The 26,529-nt window shown below is 42.2% G+C and overlaps 1 protein-coding gene across 7 annotated transcripts in view; it reads right to left on the bottom strand.

Moving 5' to 3' along the window:
• LOC147241878 (partitioning defective 3 homolog) overlaps positions 1-26,529 on the bottom strand; it is a 390,131-nt gene that overhangs the window by 221,374 nt on the left and 142,228 nt on the right. For 3 of the 7 annotated variants that reach the window (XM_086192265.1, XM_086192260.1, XM_086192261.1), the window contains exons 3-4: positions 25,058-25,226; positions 14,885-14,923 (exon numbers count right to left, since the gene is read on the bottom strand). In XM_086192265.1, coding sequence (XP_086048391.1) covers positions 14,885-14,923; positions 25,058-25,226 — 208 coding nt within the window. The remainder of the gene's footprint in view (positions 1-14,884; positions 14,924-25,057; positions 25,227-26,529) is intronic. The other 4 variants (XM_086192266.1, XM_086192267.1, XM_086192262.1 and 1 more) reach the window with 2 other exon arrangements.

Raw genomic sequence — 26,529 nt, 5'->3', positions numbered from 1 at the left:
AGCTAATGGCAACTGGATATACCAAAAAAAAAAAAGCAAAACTGCCCAAAAACATCCCTATAAACTCTCAGGTGCATTGCTCAGTACAATCCATGTCTTCTTTATCAAGCCATATGCTCAGTAATCCACAAATACTGATATAAAAAAGAACTACACTGTAAACCTTTGAAAGGCTATGAAAGGCTAATTTCAATCTGAATAATATTTTCTGCAGACCGGGTAAAATTGCACGGTGTAAAAATGCTCATACTAAAAATAAGAAGACTACATTTTCACATGCATTATTTAAGTTGGTCATAAACACCACCGACTTGCAGCACACTTCAGTTTTCCCTTCTTTTTTTTTTTAACGAAGAGGCTCCAATAAGGCACCAAAATCAACTCCCAACATGATAGTGAAAGAGATGGGGGTCAGCTGTAATTCTATTAGCTCTGGAAGTTTCTAATCACTAAAATGGCATGAGAGAGGGTCCTGACTACACCTGGAGCATGGAGCTGCCCCTCCTCCTAACTGCCTGCCAACACAAGGTAATGGAGCTAATGCTTCTGCATACTGATAAGGTTATAGAGGACAAGCTAAGGATGGACTTTTTTGGATTTCACCCCGTGTGTTTCAGATGACATTTTTGTAAATACTTTATTTCGCAATAGGGACGCAAAAGTCTGTCAAATGGGGGTTGGATTCTGCCATTTCGTATTTATGCAGAGTAAAATCAGTTGTGTATTGATGCTGTTATGCAATCATATTCAGAGGGTAGGCGATCCTGAATCAGTTTTCTACGTTTCAGATAAACAATCCAGAGGAAGATGCTTTTAAATTCAAACAAAATGCATTTTTACTCTGCTTTTATGTTTCAGCCCGCCCAGAATGAAAGAAATAATTAACTTGATCCAGTATTTCTGAACTGACATTCAAGCATCACGCAAAACTAATTCGCTGCTGATAAGTAAAACCATCTTATCTCATCCCTCCACACGTAAACACTATTATAATTCAGACTTCGGCGTCACAGCTCTTTTTTTTCTTTTTTTTGGGGGCTGAAATATAATTTTGTCTGCTATCACAAGGTCATTCAACACTTGAAAGTAACTTGGAGCCACATATCAGGCCCATCACCCAATAACCTCCACTGTTTGCATCATCACAGCATTCAAACATGCTTTTTTTAACGTGTGTGACTGCATTGTGTAAAAGATGATGGTCTTGCTTTGGATTCAACTTTTGGGGTGGCTCCCACAAACATCAAACTGGGTGTCAGGAGGTGGGTGCTCTATTTTAATTTGCATCTGTAAAAGTTTCTCTTTTATAACCCTGTCACACTGAAGCACACGGGTCAAAGCGGCTTTTTGTACCTGCGTTTGCTGGCATTCGGGCGCATTCAAGTAGCTCCCGCTGTGAGGGCTGCGCTCCTGTGTTTTTCTCTCTCGTACGTCATCGCGCTGACAACGTCATCATTACGCATTAAAGCGCGCCGTGTCTCAAAATGCCGGTGATGTTCCCACGAATCACCGTGTCTCGTACGGTTCCAGAAATCTGCCGTCGGATCTCCTCTTCACAGCGGATGATGAGAAGCTCGCGGACTTCACAATCTTGCCAGTGTGCTGCCATGATCGATAATGGGGGGAGTTCCCAAGCGTAGATTAATTCACTGAAGATCATCCACATGTAAATTGTTAGAAAAAAGTGAACTAGAGTCTCGGGGACATCAACAGGAAGACTGATCTTATGGCAGAGGCCAAAACTTTATTGAGAGGTGAGTGAGCAGCTCTCTCAGCCCAGCCTGATTTTATTTTTTTTCCCGGAGCTTCCACAACGACAGCCTGACCGTGACTAAATCAGAACGAAGGTAGATCTACATCAACGGGTCATAACAGGAAACCTGAGACAACGCGGGGGTGCCTTTTTCACACTGCAGGCGAGCCGAGCAGAGCCGAGGCGAGCTGCTAAAAAACACAATGGACGCGGACTGAAATGCTGAGTCGACCCTTTCAGAGTGCCCAAACACTCGCGTTCTTGGTGCCGTGTGAAAGGGGCTTTACTGTCAGCCCATGTAGTAGTCAGTGGAGTCCGGCCCTTAACTGTTGTCAAATTTTAACGATTTTTGTTAACAGTTATCATGCATGATGTATCAATTAATATGACTTCCGAAGGTTTTTGGGGGGCAATCATGCAAATATTTGTGTCATGTCCGACCTCTGCGACTGCTATGGCCGCCCATCTTGTTGGCAGGTTAACTGCAGAAATAGTCGCTCCCATCTGTTGCTTTATTGTGGAAAACCTCCCGCAAATTTGCGCAGTTCAGTAAATCTGGCCCGACTCTTTCCATATATTTGCTGTCATGCTTTGTTTGTTTGCTTTGTTGTTTTCATTTGTTTGTCGGTTTTTAAAGAACCTTGAGTCTCTTCAGCAAAATCTGATCGATTGTTGTGCTGCTGACTTTTTCGAGGGTTAAAGAGCGACTACCGCTTCGTGACCTGTGATTTGAAGCTCTCAAGCCCGATACTGCTGCAGGTTCCCGTTAAAAATATCTGCTCTGGCATTACTGATTTAAGTTTGTCCAGAAGGAAAAGACTTCACTTTGCCTCTCTGCATATTTCAAAGTGAACTAATCATTTAACCTGAAGATATGGATTTCACTTTAAGCAGGCGCACTAATTAATCAACATCTGCAGTGTGGTGAATGTCATCAATCTCAGTATTTTAGAATACAGATTTCCTTTTCTTCCAGATACGGGTCATTATGGGATGTTTAGGACTCCATTGGGTCTCTGCCATCCAAATGTAAATTTGTGAGTCCAGTTAGAATGCAGGCAATATAAATGCACTGCAGATGAAGGCTGTCTGGAGGGGAGTATTTTCTCACGTGGTCCATTGTCCATGCATACTCCAAGCACAAGCTGTCACACTGGACTAATTTGAATGTAAGTGCCAGGCGACCATGGCTTCATGAAATGCCTAAAAGCAATTTTTTTAAGGGCTGTTTTGAATACTTCAAGCTTGGGCCAGTTCAATTTCTGAATAAATTATGACACCGAGCCATTTTTACTTTCTCTCCAACCACTGACTACATATTGATGTCCCCTGTGTAGAGTGAGGGGGGATTTCCGCTGAATACATTCTGACCTGAATCATCCACATGGGAACAAGACTCCATTGTCAGGGGAGCAGAACAACTATGAAGTGGTGGGAACACTGTGGCAAAGGACATGAAATATGCAGTGGACTAAAATAGGGATGCTGGTCAACTGAGGGCCAAACAGCAGCAAGAGCACCAGCCAGTGTGCCTCTGTGAAGGGTTTAGCACCACAGTCAGGAATAGTGTCTTGGCAGAGGATTTTTTTTTTTGTCTCTAAAAAGGATTAGTATAATTTCATTTATAGCCTCTGTAGTAAATAATGTACACTCCATTTTGAGCATTTTTATGCAGGTAATATGACGGTTTAGCCTAGGGTGACATCCTCACAATGAACTGTTCAAATATTGATCGCTGACATTGTCCAGAAAAAAGAACTTAATATCAAATTATTTAATTATGTTGGTCGTTATGGATTTAAGCCAGAGAGGTTCTACTTTCTTCACCCATCCATCCATTTTCTATACTGCTTATCGGTTAAGCGTCGCGGAGAGGAGCCCTGGACGGGTCTCCAGTCCGTCGCAGTCTACTTTCTTCAGTATACATGTTTTCTTATCCTCTATAACAACTCATCCCATTGGAGTCTCACATCGAACAGAGAATGCCGCATTCCCGCAAGTTTGCTGAGTCAACTATTTTGTTTTCATTTTGAGCAAGGGATAGAGACAGAGACTGATTTGTTTCCCTTGACAGAAAGACAATACAGGCTATTTATTGGAGAGAAAGTGAAGAGAGTGTCAACTTGCCTGCAGAGATGACATTTCCAGCAGACACCTAGACATTTTAACAATAACACTGCTGTGTGTGTGCGTGCGCACGCGTGCGTGTGCGTGTGTCTGTGTAGCGTTGCTCTCCGAGTGATCCCCAGACAATGACGATTTCAGAGAGGAGGGGAGGAGTGTAGTTAACTCCCAAATCAAACTTGACTCATCTAGGTCAAGACTCTACTCATGCTGAGACCCCGGAGAGCAGGACAGCCACAGAATGAATGCGTGTTCATGTCTGGGTGCTTTAGATGACTGGGAGCAGCTCGATGTGTGTACTCTGCACTAGCTTCCCTTAAGCTGAAAATATACTTCACTGCGTACACAAGTTGCACTAAATGCATGTGCACAGGTTTATAAAAGTGCTGCTACGTGCATCACTACTTGACACAAACAAAGTCCAATGTCCGACACTTTTTAACGTAGTGCCTATGCTTTCTGATGCCATTAGAGGTCGTGAAGGAAGCTGAAGAAAGACTCGCTCCTGGGAATTAACAGCGGCTGAATTACACAGTAGCATTCAATGATTAGACAAACCAAATAATGTGTCCAGGTACAGGAATGTAACTCCGGTTCTAAAAGTATGTGTGTGACATTGAATGCAGTCAATGGGAATTTCTAGACAGACCCCGTCTGACCCTCAAAGTCGGAGGATTAAACACAGTGCCAGCAGATTTAACCGCCATTATAAGTGTCCATCACCAACCTAGAGTTACTGACCAATCAAGCCTCAAGATGGCGACAAAAAAGACCTCCATGATATTTACAAGGAATCTAAATGTATGCTTTAGCAGCTATACTCACAAACATCATGTGAGCGCCTGTGACGTTTGCTGACAAACAGCTGCTGACTGATTTAATTCAGTGAATGATAAAAACATTTTTGATGCCCTGCCAGCAAGGCCACACGTTCCAAATCCATACTAATTGATTTTCAGATATGACGTGTTGTATTTCTTTTCTTTTCTTTTTTAACTCTCTTCCCTTTTCCCTTTTCCAAATGTGTGTTGTTGTTGTTTTTTTTTAAATATGCCTCTTCCATTTCCCAAATTGAAGTAGATGAATCTTAAAAAAATGGACTCAGCACCCTAATTACAACACCTCAACCTTATAAGGGAGACCCTCATTCCCTTATTCAATTCACCCACGTCTCCAGGGAGCTGTTAATCACCAGCCCCAGCCGGTCCACAAACAGGTCCACAGCAGCACCTTCCATGTAAACACTGTTCTGTGTGTGTTCTCCATTAAAGCCTGTCCAGAGGCTCTCAGTGAAAGAGGCCATAAATCTCACTCAGCCTGATATGCGACCAAGTCGCTCATGATTAAAAACATGAGTGAGCAGACGTTCCAGTTATGGCCAAAGCTTACAGCCTTGTTGCATTTTAGGATTTACTTTGAGCAGCTGAGCAAATATTGACATCTACAGAAAATATCAAAAACCCACCTCAACCAAACTCGTGTCATCCTGAAGATAAAAGAAACTTCAGGGCTGCCACTCTGTAACAGCTGAAACGGAAACTGGCAAGGGATTTAAAAATGGGTGCTCAGCCACCCAAAAACAGCAGTGTCTCAGGCAGTGTGCTGAGATATATATTTCAAGTTTTACTTTGCATCACAGCGATACTAACTGAACTGGTAAACTGCTTGTGTGCTATTACCTCTAGCCCAGTGAGTACCCCACAAGCAAGTATGTAGATGCACTGTTCATTTTCAAGTTAAAAAAACCACAAGTCCGTCTTTACAAAATGTCATGTTTATCTTCGGTTTGTCTTTGGTGTGAGAACATGCAGCTTTGAGTACACCACAAGCTAACCTCGTCATTACGTACTTCCAGCACACTCTTCAGATTATAAAAGTAAACTTCAAATATTTGTTCCTTTTTATTTTAACTGATCGCTACATCAGATTATTTTTCTTTTATCGCAGAATGTTGAGACACAAAGAGAACACTGACAAAAAAGAGGTTAGTTCTATACTGAAAATTCAGTGCCGGCCACATACGCATGGACTTAAAATTCAAGCCAAATATATATATATATATATATATATATATATATATATATATATATATATATATATATAAATCTGTACACTTTTTTTGGGTAGAAGTAAAGGACACTTAAGTATAGGTTTGTTAAATATTTCTCTAAGTAACTAAGTTAATGGAAATACTACTGAATTAAAAGAACTGAATTGGTAAACCCTTTTTTTTTATCAGGGTGTGCATCCAACAACAAGCTCACACCTACAGGTTTTAACTTTTCACAGTCAAAATGTAAATGGAAACTGGAGGCTGGGGAATGAATGAAGTTAACTTTCTGACAGGTTCAGACAGCATCAAAACCGCTGAGCTCCAGCCACTGCAGTGTCCAGAGACCGACTGGATAAACACATCGATATTGCTAACATCCTGCAAACTAGGACGCGTTCACTTCAGTCACTCCTTTCAGCAAAGATGACGGATGCAAACTTCCCCCAATTTCCTTGACTTACTTTTTATGGACCCGATGTTGATACATTAGGAAAAAGAGAACGTTATTTGTTGTGTGACATGAGAGGACTGCTGCAGCACGACTGATATGGGTATGGTGTGAGGCCTGGCTGAATTGTACTGTTCAATGAATGGAGACATTTCTGGATAAAAGCTGCCTGGAGGGGGGGGGGGGGGGGGGGTGTGCCATTCAGTACATATGCTAATCTTAAAACAACTCATTTACACATGAATCCATTTCTGCTCGGATATGCACGGACAACTGAATGGATGATGTCAGCATAGTTTGACATAGTTTGCAACGAGTCAAAGCATATCTTGCCATAATTCAAACCAGACCAGCAGAGACAGAAACAGAAAAACAACGCTTAAAAGCTCACTGCTACTTTGCAATATGAGACTGTTTTAGGAAATGCTAATATGGGGATTCTAAGAAACAGATGGAATTGTGATATGCGGGCTGTGTTTTAATTTCCCTCCCTCTGATCAGTCACACATTTCACGAAAGCATGTTATGAAAGCGCATGAAGTTTTCATTGAGATTAAAGGCAGGGGATGATGGGAACAAAGAAGAAACTCCAGCTTTTTGGAGGTTGGTACAAACAGCTGAACCTCAGTAGAAGGATCACGTTACTGAGCAACGGCGCAGTGCTTTCAGACAAAAAAAAACAGCTTCCCTGGCATATTAATAACACTGCTAATGAAACAATAATGCTCAGATACTGAGGAAATATGTGTTTACAATTCACATCGTGAATCATTTACTCGCTAACGTTTTACAGTCGGTCAGAAAAAAAAACCCTGAGAATCAGCTGGATAGAGATGTGGCTCTAAAAGCAAGAGCATTGTGCACATCTCAGAAGGGGAAAGGGTGATGTGTCAGCACAACCATGTCCGTAAAACGTCAGCACTCACTGATAAGTTTGATACTTTAATTTAACCACAGTGATGCAATGGACGCACTCCGGTCCACTGTTTAACTCAACGTTAATGTAATCTTTGAGTTTAAGGCCTTTAGAGATTGAGCCGGGGCCTTGTGGGAATTTAACAGATAGCTGCCACTCATCATAGAATCAACAAATACGCATAATCAGATCGGTGGAAAGCTCGTACAAATATCAGGACGAGCTATCTGTTATACTCCAGCAATATTTAGGGACTCAGTGACCAAACGGATATACCATCTTAAAAATGCAGATGTGTGTGTGTGTACCATCACTCCAAGAAAAAAAAAAAATTATAATATTCTGATGTGTAAACGAAAAATGATTTAATTCCATTAAAAAGCTTGACCAGCATAAGCTGGAGGGGATGACGAAATATACAGGTAACTGAGGAAATCCAGCAGAGGTCAAGTTTCTTATTTCACAGTCATCTGAACACACACAAAAACTACCTTAAAAAAAACAACGTTTAGGGGTGTGTGAGACTCAGCCTAAATTGTGCTGTCACACTAAAATGAAAGTCTGGACAGGATCCAATTTCTTGAAACTTTCTGATTTGTGTCTTTATCAGACTTTATGTTGCGCTTGAGGCAGCATCCATAGGATACGACCCAGTTAGGTAGTAACGCACAAATGTGCACAAACATACCAAGAACAAAAAAAGGCTACATGTTTCCGTTGTGCGCCGGTAATTACAACAGTGAGCTTCAGTATTTTGGTCAGGTTGAAAACTGTGGCCGCTGGTAATTCAGAATGCAGGATCCACTCATTCAGCTGATATCGTCTCCTACGGAAGTTTCAAGGGGAAACAGTAAATGAGTGGGAAAGGAAAGTTGCAGATTTATTTTGACTTGGTTGGGCGTTATTCCTGCGGAGGCCCATCAGAGATGAAGTGGCAACAATATCACCCTAAAAAACATAGCAAACCTCCCTCAAATGTATTTATCCGTCCATTTCAATACCCCCTCATCCGTTAAGCCTGATTTATGCTTCTGCGTCGCGTCGATGCCGTACCTACGCCGTCGACGCAGACCCTACGCCGTAGCCTGTCGCGCGCCTCCAAAAAATCGCATAGTCAGGCTTGTAGTATTGTAGTGAACGTCGAGGACTGTGATTGGTCCGCTCAGAACGTAATTTCCGGTTCAGTCGTAGCCCTATGGTCGCAGCACAACAACAACACCGCCATTTTCAAAGTTTCTGTGGTGAAAGCGCCAAGAAAAAATGGACCAAGCTGAGGAAAGGATTATCGAGGAGGTGCGCAAGTACGACCACCTCTACAACTCCTCTTCGCGTGTGAATTGTTGTCTGTGACCGGAAGAAAACCAAAGAATCCGACAAGAGCCCCCCATAAACAATACAAAGACAAAGCCACACCCCCTTAGCGGCTTGGCGGTGAATTGCAGAGCAACGCGTTCCCTCGACGCAGAACTATAAATGCTCAGTGACGGCGTCGCATCGACCCCGTACCTACGCCGTAGACATGACGCCGTAGACGTGACACCGTCACTTAGCATTTTATAGGAGAAGCATAAACCAGGCTTCAAGGGTCATGGGGGGCTGGAGCCTATTCCAGCTGACACTGGGTGAGAGGCGGGGTGCAACCTGGACGAGTTGCCAGTCCATCGCAGGGCTCGAATGCATTTATCCGTTACAAATTTTTCATGTCTCTGATGAAAGGGGGGAAAAAAAGAAAGAAGAAGGAGCAGTTGCCAAAATTTTAAGCTACAGAGGAAATAAGCAATCGAGAAAAGAAATGCCACCGGTGCCCTGACACAGAGGTCAGTGAGCGAGCGGAGGATATGATTTCTAACTCTCACATGGCAGAGACATCCAAGAGTCCCTTTTCTGCCTTCATCTGCTCTGAAGTAAATACTAAAAACAGTCAGGAGGGCTCTTCTCTATTTGACCAGGTGTGGACAATACATGTAGAGGACTGTAAATAAGATATCAAATAAGCAGTATTACCAGCAGACACGATTATCTGACTGTATGCTGCAGAACAAGAATTCGCACTCCTCTGTCTCGGGGCACGTGCAGCTCCCTGTAGGCGGTGAGACCACTCCCCCCACCTTCAAATATTGCTGTCAAAGTTGCTCGCCTGTTTTGCCCTAACATACTTTCAGAGTCCTGGTTCTGCAATGTTTGGATACAAAGAAAAATGCTGCTCCCTATGTTTTGATTCACGTTTGAACTGTGAATTATTAAAAGGCTTGGAGACATTTCCATTTACCTACAAGAAGCAGCAAAAGTCACTGTGAAGAGATCAGAGAAAAAATTGGCCAAGAAAAGAAGCAGATTCACCTGTTCCTGTTCTTGAAGGACAAGACTTTAGGGGTTTTGATTTCTTTTCTTCTTCTTCTTCTTCTTCTTCCCTCGTTCAACTGCAGAAGCTGGCAAAGAAGCTACTTTGATTGGCCAAAAGTTCTTTGATCTCTGCACAGCGCCCGCCCCTGGCTCTAGAGGTGGAAAAGTCAGGTTTGCTCCACATTTCACAGGGATATATGGTTCAGAACTGAAAGTCTGCTGAACTTGTGTAAAAACTTTTTTTCTGTATGAGTTTCCTCATCTGTGAGTCAGCCAGCAGGGTTTGTGTACCTTCACTGAATAATCTGAGGCAGTTGAGAGAAAAGAATTTAGTAATGCAAAAGTATTTTTCTCTGACACGCGAGCGGGACTACTGTCACAAGTACTCAGTTGTTTTCCCTCAATACCTCCACACAGGAAGTCATTTTGACTGTTGTCGCTCATCTGCCATTAACTGTAAACCCAGACAATGAAGACGGAGGTCTTCAACGCTCGTCTTGATTTCACCAAGATATTTATGATTCCTAAATTTCCTTATGATTGTGGATAAGAATATTTCAGGTTCTATTTAGGATAGGCTTCAGCCTGTTTACGACTGGCTTCCTCTCTCGCAACTACTCATCCAATCCCAAAATATTCATACCTCCCAGGTTCATTGGATAAGGCTTACTGGTTGTCCTCAGGGATAAATCCAAAAATGGCAAAGGTGCCTTTTGCCGTGTTGCTCCACAAAATTGGGAAAAAAGTCTGATGATCTAAGATCCGAGAGGGCGGTGAACTCAACACTGCCCCCCTGTGGTCTGTGCCGAGAGCCCATTTCACACCAGTGTTTCTATTGCTGTTTTGATTGTACTGTATTTATTCTTCGTTCCTTGCATTTCAGTGATTTGGTTTGTTTGGTTCGGTGACCTGTGAACTATCTGGAGTCGCCAAGTGGGTATCATAAATGAATTAGCCTCGTCTTTCTGATGGTTCAGCCTAAGAGTAGACCTCGAATTATTCGAGGTGCATTGCCAAACTTTGATGAAGGATAGACAAACTGTGACTTTTAAATAGTTGGTATCTGGCTTGTCAGTACCACCGGATTTATTCCATCTGATCTGGCATCAGAAACATGTATAATATGTGAACTAATGCAAAGGATTAGAGCAAGATGTTCAGAAACCATCTGACTAATTCTGCCAGACGTCATGGATGTTTCCTGATAATGCAGGGAAGCAGGTGGTTGAAAATGATTCTCAGTGATTATTTGGAAGAAATATTCATTCCTATGTCCATTTTGTATGTGACTTATCTGTCAAGAGAGTTTTGGGGAGCTGCAGCCAATTCCAGCTGACACTGAGTTGAATCCTGCCAAATGTAATTCGCAATTCCCTCGTGGAGTGAAGGTGGAGCCACGCTTAACTCAGGGCCTGTCTTTTGCACTTTAGACTTTTTTTCTATCAAAGAGTAAATAATCATCTTAGCAGTGAGCTAAGAACCAATTTGACCTTTTACTCGACACTTTTAAAGAGTATCGTGAAATATTACTGGAATGCTAATGACAGGATATAAATACAAGTTTAATTTAAAGGGCCATTCTGTTTTAATGAGAGAAATGTCGCCCAAATTAAAAGAGACGGTATAAGTATAGTCACTCTATAAAGTACTTAATACGTCTTTAAATGCCTTTATGTCCCTTATTGTGGATGAGATACACCTTAGTGGATGGTCGTGATTTTTAAAACACTATCATGACTTGCAGCAAGTAATGAGACAACTGTTCACAGTCACCAGCTGAGACACGGGGAGTTTTCCTGTGGTCATAATTGCTGCAGCTGCTGGATAGCATCTCACATTTAAATATCAGTACAGGTCACTTCTGCTGCTACAACTCGCAATGCATCTAGTTGTGTTTACTGTGAGTTTGCAGGTCATGTGCTCATGCAACCAAATGAAGTGAAGAGAAAGAATGAGATGGTTTGAAAGACGGGCGTAAGAAGCCATTCATGTCAAAGTAGAACGTCCATCTTTGAACAGAGGAGGCGGCCTCAGGCACCACCTGTCAGCCACCTACATTGCCGTCCTTAGATCCCTCCCCAGGAGGTGCAGCCGGTGTTCACGCCTTCACTCAGGTGACCCGAACGACCCCCCACCCCCCCAAGAGAGCTGGGAGGGGTAACGACCCGAAACTGAGACCAACCACTCACATGACCACCTAACGATCCTACTGTCCTGGCCTTACGACCGCTTGTGGTTTTACCACCGCCCCCCTGCGTGGATGGATACCTGATACCTCCCACCAGAATGTTAGAACTGAAGAAGCTTCTTGGATGAGAGGAGAAACGTCTTCACTTCCAGGGGGTGAGGCCAGTTGCCCCCATTGATAATTCTTGAGAATCCCCCTCTCATCTTTCTGCCACACCACATGTTTGTGCTGTTTTACAAACCCATTCTCCATTAATTATGAAATCAATTAACCTACACTTAGGTATTCTTTCACACAATGCCTGTCTACGGTTAACATGTGCACATTAGCATGCGTGGGGAAGATACCCATCTGCCTGCCATAGGTGTTGCATAAAATGCATTTTTAGGTACATGTGGCGGACACAATGGGCCTGCAAATAATTTTGAGCACTCCCTTGCATGCGCTTTCAAGCAAACACACTTCACTAGTGACCTCCCAGTGGAAGACAATGAAGCAGATCGACGGAGGATGAGACAGGGGTGGGAGCCTCTTACAAAGGGACTAATGAGGCAGGAGGAGGTGGGCTGGTTTGCAGGTCTTCTGGGACCAAGAGCCTGGAGACAAAGAGATGCTAAACACCCCTAACCCTTTGTAGATTTATAGTGAAGAGAGTGCGAGGCATTGCCCTTGGCTAACTCTGACCCTCTTTTGACATGTCATTAACAATGTAAATGAACCAGAGAGATCCCCACTGACTACGCAAAGAAACAGACAGGAAGAGACAGATTTACTGTTGAGTACTCTTTTTGTGCTTTAAACAAACATCTTAAATTTGAGCTGACAGGAAAACCACAGTAATTCTGCTAATTACACCTGGGTGTAATCAGCATAATGGTTATAATCATTTTAAGTATTATTGTGATGTGTTCTTAGACAAAGGTTTTTCTTAGCATCCAATGTCTGAAGGAACATTACACGTGTCAAGAGGACCTCTGTTTTTTGGAGATTCTAAAAATGCCAATAATGTCGAATAAAAAGTTGTGCCACTTAAGCATGACTCCCGTCCTCCCTCAGATGGAAGGAGACAAGCAGACGAAAGTGAGAGAGAGTGTAATCCAAACAGTGTTGTATGGAAATGTTATAGGTTCAAAAAAAATTAATATTTAGTTACATGATTATTTTGTTGGATTCAAAAAGCAACTTCAGACTTGCCTTGCGAATTATGAAGAGAGAGAGATTGAAAAAATGTATCGAACATGGAACTGTAAGGCAGCTGGGAAATCTCATAGACGTTGAGTTGTTGCAGGAAGTTAACAATGAATGACACTTTCCCTCCAGGAAACACAAACGACTTCATGCTATCTGGAAGATTAAAAAATAAAGAATTATTTCCCAAATTTTGCCAACAAAATGATATATGACACTTGACAAAGTTTTCCCAGACTACCTTTGGGGTGCAGAGACACAAGTGTTGCTATTTGTGCGACAGAAGTGTCACAACCCTCATCTTGTTGCGTGTAGACCATCGTGTTTGCAGGGATGCTCCGGACCAATACTTTCCTGAGGAAAAATACTGTTCCGAGAGAAAAGGGCCTGCTAAAACACAGTGGGGAAAATGGTAATAGCTGAAGTTATTGTGTTGACCTGGTATCTGTACCCAGGCGGGCACGGTGGTAGGCAGCAACAATCTGAAACTATCACCTAATCGCATATGAAATGGGAAAGATATTTGATGAAAATGGACAAGGACAGTAGAGTTTATATCGTGGGTGAACAAACTGTGCGTTAAGAGTCCAACAACGTGTCAGACTGGGACTTTATGTCACAGTTGAAGGCAGACACATAACTCTCCTACATATCTATTTGCCGAGTGTCTGTGGGGCAGAGATGACACCTGAGTTAGTGAACTCCGGCTACTTTTCCACGCTCCCTGTCGCAGGGCTAAGGCCAGTCTCCAATTCAGTCAATGTCTGCATGTCATCGAGCGCAAACGACATTGTGTCCCATTCAGATTTTACTGCTCATGTAATGTTTAACTTTGATACAAGTGAACACCAGAAGTGCTCTCAGCTCAGCGCAGGAAGTAATAAAGCAGTCACCCACAAACACTCTCACACAACACCACATGATTCAGCTGTCTGGCGATGGCTTTATGAGAGAGGCTGAAGTAATAATGGGAAGAGCACTGGTAGCGCGAGCCCAGCACGACTGACTGCAGACTTTAGCCACTCAAAGCACTTCACACTTCATTTCCAAACACTGCCATACCCATTTAACAGTGCTGGCTATTTCAATAATTAACTTTAATAATCCCTGGGTAATATTATGAGATGATTATATTACGAGTGTTTTATGACTAATATTCCTACGACTGTGAACTGAAAACCCCTCAGCAGTAAGGCAGCCCCCCCCCCCCCCCCTTTGACAGGCATGAGCATTGTAAAGAGTTGACATAACTGCTAGCCCCACCTCGAACTCGCGTAGAAGAGGACAGTTCAAAGCCTCGTGGGGGCTACAGGTTTAAAAATGCTTTCAGCTTGCTAATGATGAGCTTTCTACCGCAACATCCTCACTGCTGAGTGTGTCCTTCACTCCAGTACGTGTGAGTGACGCTACTTTCAGAGGTGTTATACACAGATGGATCGACTGCTGGGAGGCCATTACAGTTGGGCTGAAAACGGTTGAGGAGATCTATGAAAGGCGATGCTGACAAGGACTGCACTGAGTTTGTTCATGGTCTTCAACTCCAGCCACGAACATGAACCATTACACCCTTCACTGTGTTTTTTTTTCAATCTTAGGTAACTTGCTTACATAGCCACTCAGTACACAAGTGGATGAATCGATGAAAGAGAATAGAAAGAGTACATAACTCTGCAATTTAATTTGGGGAGGGGGGGGGGGGTGTAACTGAGCTAAATAAATGTTTGGTTCCTGCTCAGTGTTAGCTAAAGGGATAAGCCTGTCCAAACAAGTGTGTCACAAAAATGGATAGCATCACAGTACTGCGGTGTGAGAGAGAAACAGAGTTCTCAAAGGACCAAATAACAGAGGAAATAAAGAAAATCTTAGCTCACCAGTTGATAAATTGTAGCCTGTTCCTTGGCAATTCCATTCTGTAATGATAAAACACAGTGAGGAATGGAATCGGCTTTGTTTGTCCATTCTGTAACACAGTTTTGTTTCGAGAGCTAGAGTCGGTGGTGGGGAAGGTAATAAGTACTCAACTGCTGGTGCAGAGATTATTTCATTTGGTTTAAAAAGTACATCACCATTGCAAAAAAACAAACAAATGTAGACTTTTTTTGTCTTGTTCTACCTTGCAACGCAGTAGCCAACAGTCCACATACACGAAATGACCACCAAGCAACAAATGTTTCATGAGGATACTTTGGTGTGCCGGTTGGTGGGGGTGATTTTGCTTCCAGGTAACGAATAGTCTAGTAGGCCTGTTCTTAAGCATTGTGACGGTTGGATTTGATTTGACCAAAAAAGCTAAATGTGTCATCAATCACGACAACAAACAATCCACCGAATTATCCAGTGGAACTTAATTCATTGTGAATGGATCACAGCTTTGAGTCCATAAAATGTTGAACTTTGGTTGAACGTTTCTGAGGGACAGAAGGACAGAGAGGGACAGGCACAGACGATGTGAGATGGATTAACCATCAGACAGGGCCAATCAGCAGATACGCACTGCCGCAGTTATCAACCCTGTGATTCATCTGATATACAAGCCCTGAGATCTTACTGCATCACCTGCTCGCTGGTGAAGTGAGAGATTGAAGGGGTAGGTCTGAACCACCGAGTTACAGAGGGAAAGAGAGCGGGAGAGAGGGAAAGATAAGTATCAGTGTTCACTATCAGACCTAGCAGCATGTGGTCCCCAAACTTAAACCTGGTAGTTTATCTATAATGGGCAATCACTGTCTTTGGAAGTCACCTAAATCCACAGGGAGAGCCCTTGATGGAGTAGAAGTCCGCTTAAATCTGTGATGGAAATCTTAAAAAGACAGATAATAGAAATAGCAAGGAGTACTTCAAACACTGTCCCAGAGGAGGTGCCTCTGAAAACGAATATCCTAAGTCAACAAACTGGTGTTCTTGGGTGCAGAGATTTTCAGATGCAATGAGATGCACTTGGCATAATAAAGAAAGCTCCACCATATCAGATAGTTTGCATCAGTTAAAAAAAAAAAAAAAAAAAAAGCTGGAAGTTCAGTTCAGGAAAAAAAAATCAATGTGATGCTTAGCTTATGGATGCATCTCACCATGAACATGCATCAGTTAAATTTAGGCATCATAAGGTGTTACTTTGTTAAATGGAGTGACATGACAGCCACTCCTTCACCGAAGGTAAACAAGCACTCTCCCGCCTTACCCTCGTTTCCTCAAAAACCCTGACAGACAGGGAAGAAACTGATGTCGTGCCACCAAACACCTGTAAAGAGCACGTCAGCTGCATTTCTGTCGGCCACTGAAAACATTCGCTGACCACAGTGTTGCTCGGTGCAAAACAGACGGACAAGATCATTGTAAATGGACGCGAATTGCTTATCTGAAGATCAAATAACACAAAACACATAAGCGAGAATATAACCAGGCAAGAAAATATATCAGAATATTAATAGGCATAAGAAGCACTTCCATAATAGCCAGTTAGAAGCCGAGATTTCAAAATGTTCAGGGGCAAAGGTGAAAACATGAGTTTGAGCTGGACTTTGAATGACTCAGAGGGAGCGGTTCTTATGTGATGGGGTTGTGTTTTTGGTTTTTTTTAGTGACTTGGGCCTGCAACTGAAAAGGCACTGTCACCTTAAGTTATAGGTGTGTGCTCGCTCTACACACCTGCGCTGCAGCCTCATCACATGATATTCTACATGGGCAAGTGTTGATACTTCTGCCCCATCCGGCATTCACGTGACACTTCCACGGCCGAAACAGTACAGTGCAACGAGGGTAGCTGAAAAAGTTATGGAGCAAAATGTTTTGTATTTTGATTTAATAAACAATAATTACATCTTCTGAAATAAAGATATCCCAAAAAATGAGCTGAAACCAAAGGAGGAGATTGTGTGTAAACGCATAGGGAGACATGGTATGTACCAGTCATGGGGACAGAGTTACACTTCTACAGAGGTGCACATCAGGCTACAGGTCAAATTCATCACAAAACTTTATATCATGTTTAGGCTTCTGGAGCTGATCAGAAGATCTGAATGAAAATAATGGGATATGGGGAGCTGTGAGGGCTGACACAGAGGGAGACGAGCCAGGAAGTGCTTTAGAAACAAATCCCTAAACTTTCAAATGAACTCAAAAACTTCGAGGGAGCCAGAGGAGGTAGGCAAGACTGAAGGAGATGTGCTCAAGCTTACAGACACCAGCTCAGAATTTTGTGGCAGCATTTTACACGTACTTTGGTTGTGAGAGTGAAGATGACTTACTCCCTTGTACAAGGAGTTGCCGAAGTTGAGGCGAGCAGTAATGAATATGAAAGCTTTCAATGTCTGCAAATTACTGTGAGAGTTCATAGGTGTAAAAAAAAACCTGCCTCTTGCCTTGGAGTTTGTCAAATTTGAAGCGGAATCATCCAAAGGTGTTTTTTGTTTTTTGTTTTTTTTAGGTATGGTTTTACAAGGGATGACATGAAGCCAAACTTCCCAGGGCCAAAAAGAACAACTTCCATTTTCAGTTCATTCAGCATCAGACAGTTTAGGGACATCCAGTCTTAAATTTCCAAAAACCAGTTAAAACGTGAATACAGGGGAACAATGGAAGCACATGCCAGGCTTCCTACAGAGGGGACCCAGTGGCAATTTCTACAGAGAGAAGTGCAGAGGTGCAATAACTGAGCCCTGAGGACCTCCACAGGTGAAGAAGGAAGAAACACTTCCCGAGGGAACCCAACACTATATTCTCCAGTTGAGGTTTGAACTGTCTGTTAGCCAAATTCCAACCTGTTTGTCTTTTGTGGTAATGAGCATTGCATGATTGACTGCATCAAATGCTGCACTGCAACTGTCAGTAGAAGATCATTGCGGACTTTCAAAAAAGCCAAGAACTGCAGTGTTCCCTTGAGGTCGCATTAAGTGTGGAATGAGTCGGGGTTTTATAAGGAAGATTGGAGATGTTGTTGCAGCAGTGAAACAGCTGTGGAAAAACAGCCACAAATCTCCCAGACCAAATCCAGAGACACCGTCAAGTCACTTTGGGAGAGCAAGGAAAAACACACGCAGCTGCAAGCATAAAAGTAAGCATCAAAATGTTCCTCTACACTCCACTTCCTCTGCACCATCAAATTCTATTACCAAAACCACAGCAGTCTTCATATAAAACAGAGGAGCGTATGATCTTACTGCCAGCATGTATTAAAAGTGGTTTTAAAGTACTGCAGTAAAGTAGTACAGCTCAATGTTCAAGTTTTTGTTTTTTTTCACCCCTTTGCCTGGATTAGTTAGTCTGTTCTATTTTGTTATTTATAGTTTCATTAGTGGATGTCACAGTGCAACAAAGGCTTTTTTTAAAAAACCTTTAACAAATATGTTATAGATAGACAATCACCCCTTTTTCTCCCCAAAAAGGAACTCTCAACTTCAGTTGATAACTTATATTATACATAATGTGTATATAATATGTATGTAGTATTTTGCATTTTGGGATATTTTACATTTAAATGTTCAAACGGTGCGTTATCTAAGTAAATTTTCGTGCATGCAGAGAAATGTGAAAACTTGGTAAAGCCACAGTTAAAAAACAAAACAAAACTTTTTTATGTTATTGACATATTGAAGTTTTTAGGGGTTATCTCCATCTCTCAAGAAAGCAGAAAATACTGTCAAGCTGAAAAAAAAAATACAACGGTTTTAGCTTGTAATTTTTAATCCGAACATAAAACACTAAAGAATCCCCATGTAGAAAGAGCTGTGTCACATGACCACCATCATTCCACGGAGGGGATCAAAACTAACTTTCTTTTGCACTCTTTCTTTCTTACTTATCAGTAAAACCACTGTGGAGGAAACTGACCGTTGCATTTTGCAAATAAAAAAAAATAAAAAATTGCCTTTCCCGTCACCGGTTTGTTTTTACAAGTTGCCCACTCGTCGATCGAACACGTATCAAAATCCATCGTGTGTTATTCTGAGATGCACACTTACACTCGTATAATTTTTGTCGAGGCTTCGTATTTCTATGAAAAACCAGTGCGCTCACTCCCTCGCCTCAGTGACTTTTATATGGCATTGGCCAGTGGCAGGCATCCTCCTCAGTGGCAGATCACTAAGCCAAATTGATTAGATAAAAGTCGTCTTCTTCAAAGGTGTCCACAACCCTGCGCCGCACACACGCACGCACGTACACACACATCCAGGCAATCACCGTAATGGCTTCCCAGCAGCCACTGCAGAGCTTCAAGGACCACAGGACAGGTAAGTAAAGGAATTAACAGTTTGTCACCACTCTTTTCTTGCAAAAAGGTTGCAGTGGAGAGTAACTTGGAAGAAATGCTTTGTAACTTGACACAAGTATTTTCTGTTGTTGTTGTTGTTTTTATCATGATTTTACCGGGTGAATTCCCGCTGACGTGAATGATTTCCGCTTCGTCATATTTGCCTAAACCCTGTGTATTGTTTGATTCTGTGTCTTTATCCTTAAGCTTGGCTGTACCTTTTTTGCCACGATTATAGTTTATCGCCCAATTTAACGTCCGTCTTTATAATTCTAGCAGTTGCAATGACAAAATGATCAAAGTGGTAAACTTCCAAAACAAAACCTGGATAGTAGCTCGCAAATATATTTGGTTGTCCAAAAACACATTTCTGACAATAACCCGATGTAAACAATCCTTTGGCTTTTGGCCAGGGGAAACCGTGGCGATGACAACTTCTGTGCAGGCCGACAAAATCTGATGCCTGCGGTAATTCTTTCACATTTTGTCCACCTCTGTGAACGGAACTGTTGAGAAGTCAAATTCGGAAACATTTTCAACGGAAGAGAAAACATGAAGGAAACAATCACATAAAAGTAGTACAGAAGAAAGTGGAAACAATGCACAACATAGAGTGTTGCGGATCTGCTGACGACCAACTTCAAAATGGTTCCTTTGTAGGAGGTCACTTTCACAGATTCATCGTCAAATCGTTAACGTTTCAGTCTCTACAGGCAAATCTGCCTGGGCTAAATGTTGAAGACAACCCTGTGTTTTTTCACCCTTTTTTTTTTAAATTCTTGTGACATAGTTTGAATTCTGTACGATAATTTGCGATTCAGACGCGATGATTGCGTAGAGTTTCTCATATCAACAAAGGAGGGATTTGTTAATTTATCCCGTCTGTGAATGTCAGGGCCGGGTCGATGCTTGGCTCGTCACAACAGCTTCATCTGCTGCTTTGCCGCTTGCCGAAACTCCTCAAACGGTTCCATAATGCCCCCGACATGGCTGCAAAACTATATTATAAAGGATTACATAGTTTGGCATGCATTACAACTATACAACCATCTGCTGTTTATCCGTTCCAGGGGCTGATTAAACCGACGATGTTCCAGCAGTGTTCCCTTCTCTTTCTCCCACTCTCTCACTTTGCACTCCTCATTCAATTTCCTCCTCTGTGTACTCCAGCTCAAAAATGATAGCAGATATGACACATTCATAAAAGGTATCATTAGAAAAGCAGTCATGTCACATGAGCTTTGATCCTCATGATAAATGTTGTCTACTTTCTCTCGACTCACTACGTTTGCGGTTACGTCTTTGCTAACTACATTGGGTTTGCTATGCAAGCTTCCCACCCAGTGCTGATCACTTCGACAGACCACACGCCTCATTTGGATGAAGGCTCTACAATCAAATGAGTTGTGTGTTCTCGCTAAGAGGAACAGCGAATTTATGTGGTGTCATGTAAAACGGACTTCCACGCTGCAGCAAAATGATCTGTGTGAACTATTGCAACACTGAGGTGTGACAATTTTGTCTGCATTTACTAAAGCCTGACACGTGAGATTTTTGAGCCCAATACCGATTTTAGGGCAGAAAAAAAGTCACTGATAATTCATTTGTGCAACCAATGTAGTGAATTTTTCTGTTGCACAATGAACATAGAACCTTTCCATGTTCATTGTGCATTAGTTTTGAACTGATATGACTATGTAAAGGTACTCAGAAGGCTAATTTTTTAAACAAATAACTTAGTTTGTAAAAAAATTCAGATGATCATACATGACCATTTAAATCAAGACCAAAATAGAACAGGAAAATAAATCTCAGTACCTTTCCTTACAGTCAACTGCTGACCAATATTCCATCCGTCCATCCATTTTCTACCTCTTATCCTATTAAGGGTCATGGGGGGGTGGAGCCTATCCCAGCAGCCTTCAGGCGAGAGGCGGGGTTCACCCTGGACAGGTCACCAGTCCATCACGGGACCAACACATAGAGACAGACAACCATTCACACTCACAGTCACACCTACGGTCAGTTTAGAGTATCAATCAGCCTCGTCCCCTCTTGATGTCTTTGGACTGTGGGAGGAAGCTGGAGTACCAGAGAGAACCCACACAGGAACAGGGAGAACATGCAGACTCACACAGAAAGATCCTGTGATGGAGCCGGGACTGGAACCTGGAACCTTCTTGCTGTGAGGCGACAGGTGCTTGTCCCAATAATATAAAAAGTATTGTAAACATCAGTATTTTTGCATATAGTAAACATAATTTTTGCATTTTATTTAAAAAAAAAAAAACCCTCCCTGTAATACCTGAAAACATATACAAAAATAGGATCCATCAGCGACAGGCCCATGATAGGCCAAAAACAGCCAGTAGATCAACTGATACCAGCGTGCCCTATTTTATTGCTTCCAAACGTCACAGACTATAAATGCAATGTAACTGACGTCAGACTGTCTCTGTCATAAGACCTTCACTTCAGCATGTGAATGCACCACCAACGGCAATCAGGATATTAAGAACAACACATTTAGAAATTACAAGTCCATTACAGATTGGAAGTAAGCAGTAACCGCATACGTGGCTTATGTGCCAAACCACACGGTCTGGTTCTTTAATTTTTTTTCCTTTTTTTTTGCTCCTAGTTCTGAAAGATTAGAATTTAGTGGTGAGCAGAGGCACAGCCAGCTCCAGCGTCCATATAATTACGAGAAAATTACATTCATTATTGTAATTTGCATCTCATCTCCAATCCAATTATTAGCAGTTTGACCTGCACGGCACATGTTAGCATGGAAATCTGAAATGGGTTCCCAAAGCGGAGGCAACGGAGGGCTGGGGACAGACAGAAAGTAAGAGGGAGAGTGTGGGACTTTGGGAGTTGTAGGAGGGGAAAAACAATCTATATGGTTGTAAAAGATGATGATTTTATTTAGCCATTCTGCTTCAGAGCACAGCTGCCAAGGGCGCCGCTGCTACACTTTGATGCCTGATATGCAATTTGGCTGCCAGTAATTTGCTCATCTGCATCTCTGGAGGGACTACCGCCTGTCTGTCTTGTTCATTTGCTTGTCCGTGTGTGTATGTGTTGTGTCAGTATGAGCGTCCAACTGTCTACCTCTTAAACATACTTAATCATGATACCCGTATTGAACTTTTGAGATACTTTTGAAGTAGAAATAAGGACTCCTAAGCAGAGCGGTGTCCGCGTACATTATCAATGGGCTCGGGGACCAAACTCCGGTAAACACTTTGGTCGTCTGTCGTGTGTTTTGTTGGAAATGCCGCGCTTAAACTCCATCATTGGCCTGGTACTCGCCTGGCTGCAAGAATCACTTATAGATCAGCTCCCCAGTCAGCCTCGCCTCCCGATCAATTTCCATAGCTGTGCCCGTTACCATGGTGGATGTTTACAAAGCTTGGTGGCAATTCTGTCGTTATATTTGTTTTACCCAGGACACGGACAATTTATAGGACAGGTAAGGAGCATGAGTGTGTTTGTGAGAGTGAGCTGGTAAATAGGCTCCCTATTCTCGCATTATTTGATTTTCTCATCACCTTAAGAGAAAAAACAAACAAACGTTGTTGTTGTTGTTTGTAATATTTGCTGCCGTGCCTTCAAGTAGAACAGAGGTCAAGACAAGCTACAAACCACCAGACGTCTTAGCTAAACATAAACAGGAGCCGTGAGAGATGCCAGGCTCATTCGGCAGTTAAGATCGCATGGAGTTGAAAGTTGAACGTGTTAAACATGCTAACATCAATTGACACGCGCCTCAAATCATTTCAGAGCAATCTAGCTAGTTACAAGTGGTGGTAAATTCTAAGTTGAGTCGCTGAAATTCTTTGCTGAGCTTAACCCCATTATGAAAAGACTGTGATGGGAAGTGTGGATGAAGAGTGTGGTCTTTCTCTTCATGACCATAACAATAATCGGCAAGTGCTTGGGTTTAATGTTCCCCGCAATATCCGACAGGAAAACTTTCCTTTGGGGTAGACCTGCTGTTAGCGGTTCATAGCACACTTGTACTGGACAGAGCTAGAAAATTAAACCTAAATGGAAACACACACAAAAAAAACAACACAGACAGGGAGACGTGTTGCTAAAGAGACTGCAATTGATCGAGGGGTTTATTGAGTTGTCCAACCCATTCGCGACATTTTGCCTCCCTTCTCCTGTTTGGGTACGTTAATGCAAACTATATATTTTAGCAAGGGTGTGAAGTTGTTTTTTTTTGTTTTGTTTTTTTTATTTCAACCTGGACTTCTAACAGTGGACTCAAAGAACCCCCAAAAAAACAAAACAAAATAAAGGACATTGATTAGAAGAAATCCACCTAAGATCTGACATTTTAATCCCAAAGGTCTTTTTCCTTTTAAAATGCTTTGCACCATTTTAAGAAACAGTTCTCTAGATCTCCACGATACAGACGGCATGTTAATGGGCTGAGAGTCGAGTCTACCCGTCATGTGCATGTGTGAGTCCTGGCCCTTACGTGAATTGCACATATCAGAGGTCTTTGTACATTAGTTTTGTGTGTGTGTGTGTGTGTGTGTGTGTGTGTGTGTGTGTGTGTGTGTGTGTGTGTGTGTGTGTGTGTGTGTGTGTGTGTGTGTGTGTGTGTGTGTGCGCCTGCTATGACATATGTGCTCTTGTCCCAGCATGACTGATCACCCAACTGGATTCCTTCCATTGTCTTGGTTTCTCCGTGTGATCTGAGTGAGTGAACATTCTCTGGACGCACTGCCCAGTGCTGACGGACACACAGCTGCAGCATGACAAGTTACTGGCCAGTGCTCCTGTGGTTTGAAGTTCAGTGGAAGAAATTTGCTACTTGGCTTTTTTGCTTGTTTAGCCGGCATTCTGACAGCGATGCAGTGATTCTCGCTGTAACTTAGGCGTCCTGAGTTTAATTTGCTTGAGCTAAATTTCTAAATTTGACACACACACACACACACACACAAAAAAGCTGAATTTAGCCATCAGTCCACACAGTCGTTTGTATGAAGTTCATTTTGTTATGTTGAACATTTCTACATCATGTGCTCAATCTAAGTCATGTCAACTGCTTTTTGCTACCCTAACTTGAATTACTTGCCTCTTCCCGACCAGCTCTCTGTTTGTAATGCAGACTTTCAGAGAATTCAACAAAAATAAGAATTGTTTAAATATTGTAATGAGAACTGACATCCACCTTTGGGCTATAGAACATCATCCGTTTAGCATTTCATGTGATGAGACATGTATGTGATTTTCTTGTTTTTTTTCCAGATGATCAGGTTGTGAATTTTAGTTACGGCTAGAAATGCTTTTTTTTTTTTTTCTTTTTTTTTTTGTGCAGTCACAGTAACCTCTGACCTTTAACTGTCAAGGTGTTGATGCCGGATCCGAAGACAATATTTCTGCAATATGACATGAATGAGTATTGGATGGACTGACAGCCTAATAATACAGAGTCTAGGACCCACGGCTGCCTCTGTCTCACTGCTATTGCAAGCACAGAGCAAAATATATATATATATATATATATATATATATATATATGTTGAAAACACACAAGGTTTTTAAAAAAATAATAATATTAGGTTGCTTGATTGCGATGATTATATTTGTTGTTTTTTTCAAAGTGATATAGTTTTATCTTAACTTGACTTGTCTTGCACTTCACAATAAAGCCAAGCTGGAGAATTTACCAGGAATGGAGATTTGGTGTCAGGGACTGCACAGCAAGTTATGATATATTTGTTTTTCACATATTCATTACTCACTTGTACCGATTTATTATTATTGTTAGACTCACTGGATCGCAAAGCAGATGGGGTGACCTCAATCTCACTGTTGGCCTGAAAGGGCTGGAAGGCTGAACTCATCTCACCGGAGAAAGGTTCAGGGCTCTGTGTGCCTGTGGAGCTGGCGCTTGTACCATCACCTCCGTTGTGAGGATCCTGTTCTTCATATACTGCTACCAGCTGAAGGGAGATGGAAAAAAAACACGGTATCAGTTTGAGGACAAAGAGAAAAAAAACCAACAAGATAAAAAATAGCTGCATAAGGTTTGAGTAAACTTGACTGTACCAAGTACACAGAAGGGGTCGCTTGTGAAAAAAAAAAGAAAAGGTGTTTATATGTTTTACGAATCCATCACCAGACAGCCCACCTTGGCAGAAGATTTCACACAACATATTAGTCGCCATTATTCATGTGTTCTTGTAGGAACACACACACACTGTCTCTGTGTAATCTTACAACATCTGCAGTCATGTAGCGCAGGGTTTTCAGGGCTTACAGGTTTGGCTCCCACAGCGAGCAGCTGCTCCCACAAAGGTGATACGATGCCACATTTTCCAGGCCAGATAGGAGAACTCCCCGCAGCATCCCGTAATTATCAGAGTCTAACACACACTGCTCATCACTGCAGCCAACTCGCCCACTTAGCAAGAGAAAGTGAGACGGGAGTGTGGGTTATTGTGTTAGAGGAACACTACGCTCTGTTTCCTCTTTCACTGGGATAAAGAAAATGAGACCGCCAATACTGATTGACTACATCTAGGAGGTTTTTTTGTTGTTGTTTTTCCTTCCAGAGACTGAACTAAAACATCAGTGGAAAGAGAGCAACGTAAATCAAAAAAGTTAAAAGCTGTATTGCTTTGGCAAAATAGTTATTTATCCCTCATGTCATTTAAAGGATGAGCAGAAATGTCGCCTTAAGTGTGAACTGGAGAGCAAGAGTGAAAAATGAAGACGGGAGACATTTTGGGGAAAAAAAAGACACCAAAAAAAGAAGAAAATCATTCAACTGAGCCAGCAAAGAAGAAGGAAGAGGTATCTGTTAAGGATGGTAACTGTGACGCGAACCAAAGGGGCATTCAACAGTCAAAGAGGTCGGACAGGTTTTTTTTAAGACAAAGCCCTGAAGATCAGAGAACAGGGAGAATTTACCCACGTGAAATGTTGCCCACTGATGCCAAGAGCGGCATAGAGCGGCCTGGTGAGTGGCAGGCCACTTTCAGTGAGCGCTCGGTTATTTGCAGATACTGAGGGTGTGTGTGAAGCTGGGAGACTAATAAAAATCTGATGAATTGGAATGGGATGAAGGAAGACGGCTATTCCAGGTGCTGGATTTTTCAGTGGGAATGACCAGAGAGCGTTTATGTGGAATAACTGTGCTACAGAAGGAGACGGTTTGAAGAAGTCTTTTCAGGTGTTTTGTTTACCGGAACACCGAGGAGACAGAAGATGCGGAGAAGGGAGGATTGCCACGGGGAACGCAAA

This window comes from Aulostomus chinensis, chromosome 21, assembly GCF_037954235.1.
Source record: "Aulostomus chinensis isolate RoL2024-O1b breed Wild chromosome 21, RoL_Achi_v1.0, whole genome shotgun sequence".
NCBI lineage: Eukaryota > Metazoa > Chordata > Actinopteri > Syngnathiformes > Aulostomidae > Aulostomus > Aulostomus chinensis.
This window is presented reverse-complemented; position numbering and strand designations above follow the sequence as displayed.